Source organism: Micropterus salmoides, unplaced genomic scaffold (assembly GCF_014851395.1).
Source record: "Micropterus salmoides isolate LMB-PRFRI ecotype aquatic unplaced genomic scaffold, ASM1485139v1 Ms_hic_scaffold_21, whole genome shotgun sequence".
NCBI lineage: Eukaryota > Metazoa > Chordata > Actinopteri > Centrarchiformes > Centrarchidae > Micropterus > Micropterus salmoides.
Genome location: NW_024041262.1, coordinates 22805624 through 22813619, shown reverse-complemented (window position 1 = coordinate 22813619; position 7996 = coordinate 22805624). Strand labels below are relative to the sequence as shown.

At 42.4% G+C, this 7996-nt stretch overlaps 1 protein-coding gene and 1 long non-coding RNA gene across 3 annotated transcripts in view; one reads left to right on the top strand and one right to left on the bottom strand.

The window, feature by feature from the left end:
• The window catches only part of LOC119915598, a 30078-nt gene that overhangs the window by 21058 nt on the left and 1024 nt on the right, over positions 1–7996 (bottom strand). The window contains exons 2-3 of one of the 2 annotated variants that reach the window (XR_005446972.1): positions 7740–7835; positions 3822–3982 (exon numbers count right to left, since the gene is read on the bottom strand). This is a non-coding gene — a long non-coding RNA (uncharacterized LOC119915598). Of the gene's footprint in view, positions 1–3032; positions 3983–7739; positions 7836–7996 lie in introns of those variants that run through there. The other variant, XR_005446971.1, reaches the window with a different exon arrangement.
• Positions 1082–2602, top strand: hoxb1b (homeobox B1b). The gene is made up of 2 exons (XM_038735192.1): positions 1082–1651; positions 1941–2602. The coding sequence occupies exons 1-2, from the start codon at positions 1099–1101 to the stop codon at positions 2249–2251; spliced, it is 864 nt and encodes a 287-aa protein (XP_038591120.1). The 5' UTR covers positions 1082–1098; the 3' UTR covers positions 2252–2602.

Below are 7996 nucleotides of genomic sequence, written 5' to 3'. Positions count from 1 at the left end.
TATATAAAAACGAAATGACGACTGTAATGCAGCCAAAACGTTGGAAAATTTCCTCTTTTTTTTGTTAAAGCTTAATTAGCACTTGAGGTCTACATCACATTAACTCTTACTTAATTACAGGGTCCTTATACGGATGAGTGTGGACGTGATAGGTTTTTGGATGATATTACATTATAGTCGTGGTGTCGTTAACTCTCAAGCATGAAAAAAATGAAGTCATGAAAAAAAAGGCTATATGGTTCTTAAATGCTTCTTTGTTCTTTTATGGGTAAAGTGGGCCACACAAGCTGTCAATCTTTAAAAAGAGCGCATGATGGATCACTGAATCCACTGCGTTGCTTTTCAGTCAGTCTGTCTGCAGGATTCATGTTGTGGAAAGGCCGGAGAAATGTTTTGGTAACAAGCCAATGCACCTTTTGACCGGACTTATACTAAATTTATAGCAAGTTGTCGCCAGTGATTTCTAAAACGTGAACACTGAAAATGAAGCTTAAATTACTGCACAACAGAAAATATCACAGCTACACAGCTTATAGGCCATAAATCAAAAAAGGTTAACAATCAATATGTAGGATTAATACTTGGACTTTATTATTTTATATTATGTTTGCCTAGGTTTGCAAAATTAATAATTTAGCAGTCTATGTAACTTTTGACATATTCAAGCCAATGATGTGCGCCTTATTTTGTATTGTATGGAGATCATCATTATTATACCATGCATTACACTTACACACATATATTGTCATTATTTGAAATTATTGTCATTAATTTGTCATTTTGAGCTCATCTAACACTGTGGCCTGAAAATGTGCCCTGATGTTTGTGTTCTTATCAGATGGATGAGCGAGTTTGATTGAAGTATTTGTCATGTAAATGCGAGCCGTTTGATGGACGAGCCTGCAGACCTGACAGAGTGCTGTAGGTCCTTTGCCATTGGCGTTTAGCGGGTCACATGGTGTGTCAGGAAGGTGATATGAGGGTGGAGGGCAGTTTTACAGCTTTGACATACAACCTAGAAGGTTAGGGCAAAGGGAGCACCGATTAATGACTACTCAGTCTTGATAGTTGTGCACAAACAATAGGCCCAGGTCCAGGATGAACTCCTACTTAGACTACCCCGTGTGCAACCGGGGAGCAAACATTTTCAGTGCCAAGGCCGGATACCACAATTTGAACCATGGATACATGTCGTCCAACTCGTGCGCAACAAGTGATAGTTACGCACCGGACGGGCGATTAGTGAATGCAACTTCTGCGCCACACCAGACGCCGAGCCTCCCTCTGCACCACCAGTCCCACGTCAACATGGATCTGCAGTTTACAACACCGGGGAACTCTATGTATGGGTCACCTCTGGAGTACGGACACCACCAGTACGGCCTCGCACCCGAGCAGGACCGGAGCTTCATTCAAGTTTCACCTCTTGGAACAAACATGGCTCCCTACACCGGGGACAGTTGTGGGCCTGGAGTTGCAGCGGGCAGCCAGTATCTACATTTTGGCAACGGGGATCAGAGGCTGCAAGAATATTCAGAGAGTGCTTACACAAGGTTACCGGCCCAAAGCAAGGAAAAGGATTTGGATAATGTGGAGGAAACTTCTAAAACATTCGACTGGATGAAAGTGAAAAGAAATCCCCCTAAAACAGGTTTGTTCATCCTTCCAAAGACTCGAGAATTAGGCATAACTGCTATTTAGAGAACACATGAGACCACTAAAGGTAATATTGACTCACAGTGCGTAAACGGTGCGTAAAAACACAGTTTAGTTAATTAATGAAGCCTAAGTGTTTTATATTGTTCTGAACAATTTTTTTGGAGACTAATGTTTTGTACAATTTCTATTCATTCTCACATTATTCACTGATATCTTAACGCCATGCTTCAGCTCCATGACTTTCATGTTTTCATCATCCATTCATCCATTTCAATCCACAGCTGTCCTGTCGGAGTTCGGGGTTCCCGGCCAGCACAACGTGATTCGCACCAACTTCACCACTAAGCAGCTAACCGAGCTGGAGAAAGAGTTCCACTTCAACAAATACTTGACGAGGGCACGGAGGGTGGAGGTCGCTGCCAGTCTGGAGCTCAACGAGACGCAGGTGAAAATCTGGTTTCAGAACCGCAGGATGAAGCAGAAGAAACGCGAGAAACTGGGCTGCGTTTTGGTTAACACTCCGGCTCCAGTGGAGAAACTCTCGGGCCCTGACACCTCTCCAAAGTCAAAGGGGAAAGACTGTGAACCATGATGTGACTGTGAAAATATTACTGTGTGGGCCTGAGCAGTTTTCCACTTCTTTGCTTAGTCGCACCATTCCATAAAAACTGTGAAAAATGCACGTGGACCATGTGAGGTAAACAGGGTATGTCTGTGTATGTGCTTATGGTGCATTGATGTCTGAATTGGATTCTGAGAAACTTTTTAAAATGTCCCTTTATCCGTTCTTGTATTTGCAACCTTCCTTTCATAAGCCCATGCTATGTTTTGTGTTGGGGCACTGAAGTACTCAGTGTCATTATTTGCACTATTTATTTACAGGGTATTTTTCAAACAACTGCTGAGATAATTTAGCTTAATAAAGTTTGTAAAACTAAAAAAAGAAATGTTGTATTTGCTGTTATTGTAAAAAGAAAATGTTTAGGCTATCCAATCAAACCTTTACTTTAGATACAGAGAACTTTCTCGCTTCGACAAAGTCTTTTACTCCTATTTTTTAAAAATATATGTATATAATAAAATTGTTCCAAATATGAATGTTTTTGAATCGCATCACAAAATCTTTTTCTATATTCACTTCCATTAATAGTCTCACCAAAGTCCTCTTGCATAATGTGACAAGAGGAATCTTTTACAACACATGGGGTGGATCCCAGTGACCTTTTCACCCTGAAATACCTCCAGGGGCTCTAAACATGACAACAAACTCCAGGGAGCCAGGTCTCACCCTTGATTTGTTACCCAAATTCTACTTGGATACAGCTGAAACAGGTTGCAATGACACCCACTTGTATTTTACTACATTTGAGTTAAATACTTTTAATTAAACACACACATTTCTTTTTAAAAAACAGAGGGACTGAGTTAGCAATTTAACATTTCAGTGCTCATTTTGGCTTCTCCTTAAGATAAACGTTTGCTGGACCTGACCACCTAGTTTCATCTGATGCTAAAGGGGCAGCAGTTTCAATATTTGCACTGGGTGTTAGGTTTGTGCACACATTCTGCCCCAGCAGCTCTGGCCTGTTGGTGCCCTTTTTTCCTAAAGCTGAGGTTCACTCAGAGTTCAGGCACAAATGAATGCCGAGTCAATCTGTCAAGACACCAGAGTAGCTTTGAGAAGTCAACTCTAGGCCTCTCTCACTTTAGATTTTTGCAGGTATTGCGTTTAATATTTAGACTAAAGAGATTACAGGCCATTTAGACAATGTTCTGGTCTGTGCAAACTAAAAACATTTAGGGCCTCTGAAAAACATGTTACTAGGAAATGGAATTCAACCATTTGAAATATATCTGCATGAGTATGCACTTCTCTCACAACTATATTAAAAATTAATGCAGTTCCACTAATAGAAGTTACAGTTGAAATACCATACGGCCCATTACTGTAAATTAGAAAAGGGCTGAGAGGTTTGTTGTCATGCACTTCTTTATAAGCAAAAAGCTTCCTCTTCGCACGAGTCACAAGGCCAAGGACTAGGGAGGTGATAATCGATGTGGTGAATAGTGACAGATTCAACAACAAAAAAGGGGACGGTGCAGAAAACAAGTGTGGGACTTCATTCCAGAGGTGTGATCCCTGCCATCTCTGTAGGTAATACCTCAGCGCTTCCAGCGGGCTCTCCATCTGGAGGTGTCAGAGTCGGTGCCGCAGCCAACACTACGGAGACAGATGTTCAGCTGGGGGAGAGGAGGAGGAGGAGGAGGAGGAGGAGGAGAATGTTTTTCACCTTCGGATCAGCGTAGCCCTCTTTGCCTTCTGCTGGAGAATGTAGGGCAAGGAGAGGAGCAGAAAATGGTCAATAAGCACAGAGGCACAAGAGGGAAGATCCTACAGGGTCACACAAATAATGAAAAACTCCACAGCACAAACACCTGACTGCACAATCATGATGTCTTTTGATAACTCTTTCTCCTCAGATATGTTACACATCTTTAGCCTGCCCGGCCCCCACCCCTGCGCTTTGTTTGAGGTCAACCCAGTGCTGTTTGTACCCCATGCTGCTTGCAGTTGTTGCAGGCTCTTTTACAAGTCTATTGCCAGGCTCACTTCCTTGGTTTTCTACCAGTTCTCCTGTCGCATGTCACTCTGCAGGGTCCCAGGGCTTCAAAGGGAAACTAGATACAGTATTCATGGGGTAACGGGGGGTTGGACATCTAAGAGATACCACAGAAGAGTAATTTTTATTGGCAGATATCAAACTCAGCTATTTAGGTTGACACCATTTATCTATACAGTACATACTCTAGTTCGCTAGCAGGACACAGAGATAAATGGAGCGGCGAAGGAGAATTTAAGTGTAGGAGACACATTTTCACCAAACAGAGCAATATTAACAATATTTATAAAATAAAACACATTAGAACTTTGCAGGGATATAAGATAAGGTCATATTTCCATCATTGTCCCTGGTGTTTTATTACAGTTGGAAAAGGCATTTCGTGGCTGACCGAAAAAATATTGGAAAGCAAGAAGTGGGGCTGCAATTAACAATTATTTGAATTATTAATTAATTTGTAGATTTCTTTCTTGATTAGTCGTTCAGTCTAAGTGAAAAAATCCCAGCAAAATTTCCAAGAGGCCAAATGTCTTGTTATGTATGACCAACAGTCCAAAACCAAAAGATATTAATTTTGCTATTATGTAAGATAATTAAGAGCAACATCTGAGAAGCTGGAACCGTAAAAAATTTGGCATTTTTGCTTGAAATTGTATTGAAAAATAACTCAGAATAGTTCAATTAATTTTCTACTGATTATGTCACTAATTGTAGCAGCTCTGGTAAGAAGTATAAATGGGAAAATGTAATCATTAGAGTATAGACAATAATATAAAATAATATATTGTATTAATTATTATTAAGGTACCCTAGACACCCAACGTTTGTGTGCTTTGCTCAAGGTACAAACAATAATGAGTTAAAAGGTGACAATGCATTTGAATATCCATACATTTTGTGTTATTAATATTTTAATGAAAACTAGACTTTTTAGCACTTCATAAGAAGGTGTTAATTTAAAAAAATCTAATAATGTGATTTTTATTCTGTAGACTTTTAACAATATTTATTTAATCATTTTCACACTGTTATTGTTGAAACCTTGTGGATAAACGCTGCCCAGTTATGAATGGCACACTCTCTTCTTCCTTTGTTATGGCACTGAGGCTCTTTTTAGCCCAGGGTGGGAGATTCTTGACAACCATCCCCCAACCGAGTCAGGCTCTATTGGATCTGGAAGCGCCAGCCGACCTGAAGCCCCAGCCTCCAGGGTCCCCCTGCGACTGCATCCTTTCCCCACTCCATCAGCATAGTAACTGAGAGAGACAAGTGACTTGGCTAGGGTTAACGTCTTAATACTCCCTGGGATTGCCTCCAGGATCCAAATGGCTACATCTAATAGTTTTCCTCCTCTGTGTGCCTGTCAGACCGGCATGACTATATGCCGTAAGAAAAACAGGACCAGCTGAGAGGCAGAGTAACGAAGCAGCACAATGAAATAATGAGGGGTGGTGAGGAAGAATAGAGTGCCCATGAAAGGTTTGATGTAAAGATACAGGTCGGAAGCGACGCTCGCTGCCCAGACACTGATGTCCCAACTGGCTGAATACTTTGCATGGAGAGCCTGTACACTTGAAATTAAACTGGCTTCTTCCTTTAGAGCCCAGGAGGGGAAAACCAGAACTCAATCAGTGTCACGTCACATGGTTCAAAGCGGCCAATTCGATGCTGCCAGGAGGTTGAGAAATGCAAGGTGACAGTTCATTTTACCAGTGACAGTGTGTCGGTCTCGCTTGCTGGTTCCCCAGTCAATTCCCAGCGAGCAGTGAAGGTTGTGCGTTGCAGGAGACAGACAGCATCCCCCCCCCCCCCAGCACCACTCGTCGTCCTCACCACCACCACCACTCTCTCATCGACCCTGCTCTGCTTTGTATTCCAATTAACTGGACAGAGGGAGAGGCGGCAGTGTGCAGGATCACAGGCACAGGCAGACATATTCTTCTGGCGTCCTTCCAGTCTTTCAATCCCAATCCTATCAATAGTGCTGTGCTTCCCTTTTCCCTTCCTTTTCCCTTCCCTTTCCCCTCTCCTCGACAAGGGCCAGTTGTTCCACGGGGATAATTCATAGATTCTTCTTTAACAACTGCCTCTAGGGACAATGTCTTGAAAAATAGGTTCCTCTCATACATTCATATATCACATGTAATAGAGGTATGTAATCACTCAGTCGAGTCAACGCGCCGCTAGCTGTAACTGCTATCCTTAACAGACACCTCAAATAATGCTGAATTAATATTTTGAAATGGCTCATATATCCTAACATAACACAATTTGAATGATTTTATATTCAATGCGCTCAGGGCTAACACTGATTTGAGTACAAGCTGAGGTAACGTCCCCCACGAGTCAGTCAATATGCGGCTGACTGAAGGTTGTAGATTTAGCGCAACACATTTGCTCTTCTGTCTTTTGTGTCCTCAATCGATCATCACTTTTTACTTCACCACCGCCAAAGCCCCCCTACACTGACATATGTTTGAGCAATGGGTGGGTTGGGAATACAATGATTGTGAGGAAATCCGAAAAGTAAACTACCTCTTTTTATCTCCTCGAGCAACACAAACATTTACAACAGACCCTTAAGAATCAGGCCAAACACATTTTTCTTCTTATCAGGAGTTTAAATATTCAGTAACATGTTTAAATTAGGGCGACAATTGAGCACCAGCTTGAGATATTTGCTGCTGGAAAAGGTGACACATATACACACAGAGAGTGATTTATGCTGAGATTTTTAAAGCAAATGCAACTTTAGTCATCTCTCTTTTGTTTTTGTGCAATCATTTTTTAGCTTTTAACAGAATTTTGGACATTAATTCCTAATTTTGAGCTAAATGATGCTCCTCAACCACAACACTTTCTTATCTGAAATAAAAATCAAAGACAAACAGAGCCTGAAAGATAAGCATGTGTGCCTCACTATTTGTCCCTCTGGACTGTAAAAGAGTTTCTGCAATGCATTGTGGTGTGTGTGTGTGTGTGAGTTTGCAGGACATGATACACACACTCAAACGCACACCCTCCATGCCCCGGGGACCCTCCTGACTCCATCTCCTGACTCTATCAGATCAGAGAAACCTGCTGTCCCTCCCCACACCGCAATGCAAATGAAAAGGAATGCGCTGATAAAAGGCCAGATCCTAAAGATGAGAGGGCAGAAGGAGGACAGAGACAGCGAATGCTAAAGGGGGAGAGCCTCTTGGGGAGATGAGAGGTGGCGGAGGAGTCAGTGTTGGTAGTAGCGGGAGATCATAGCCTTGCTCCCCCTCAGCAGCGTTTGATACAGGGCTTTTGTCGCTCTTTCAGCGGTGCATTGTTGGGTGGTGTAATCCCCGTCGGATTACAAAGGGCTTCCCTTTTCATATGGGGCTGACCCAGCAGGCAGGTGGCTGGGGCTCTGTGGAGCTGTCAAGGGGAGGGAACCTCTTTTCTAGGGGAGGGGACCCCAGTTCCTCTTACCTTCACAGGGGCTTTTTGCTGGGAGGCCAGTCAGGCGCAGGTCAACATGGGGACAATTCTGACATGGGATTCAACTCGCCCTGACCCCGTGGCATCCTGTAGAGGAGTGACAGGGAAGGAGACCATCATAAAAATAGCATTCAACATGAAAGGCTGAAAATTATTACAATATGATTATGCACTGAAAGGAAACTGCTGCTGTTTTTTTCTATGTGGGAAAATATAGCTTTATTTAATAGTGAAAATGCAACAGCATG

Coding starts and splice junctions, on each gene's coding strand:
- hoxb1b (XM_038735192.1), top strand. CDS start 1,099: ATGAACTCCTACTTAGACTACCCCGTGTGCAACCGGGGAGCAAACATT. Junction 1,652..1,940: donor AAGAAATCCCCCTAAAACAG/GTTTGTTCATCC, acceptor TTCAATCCACAG/CTGTCCTGTCGGAGTTCGGG.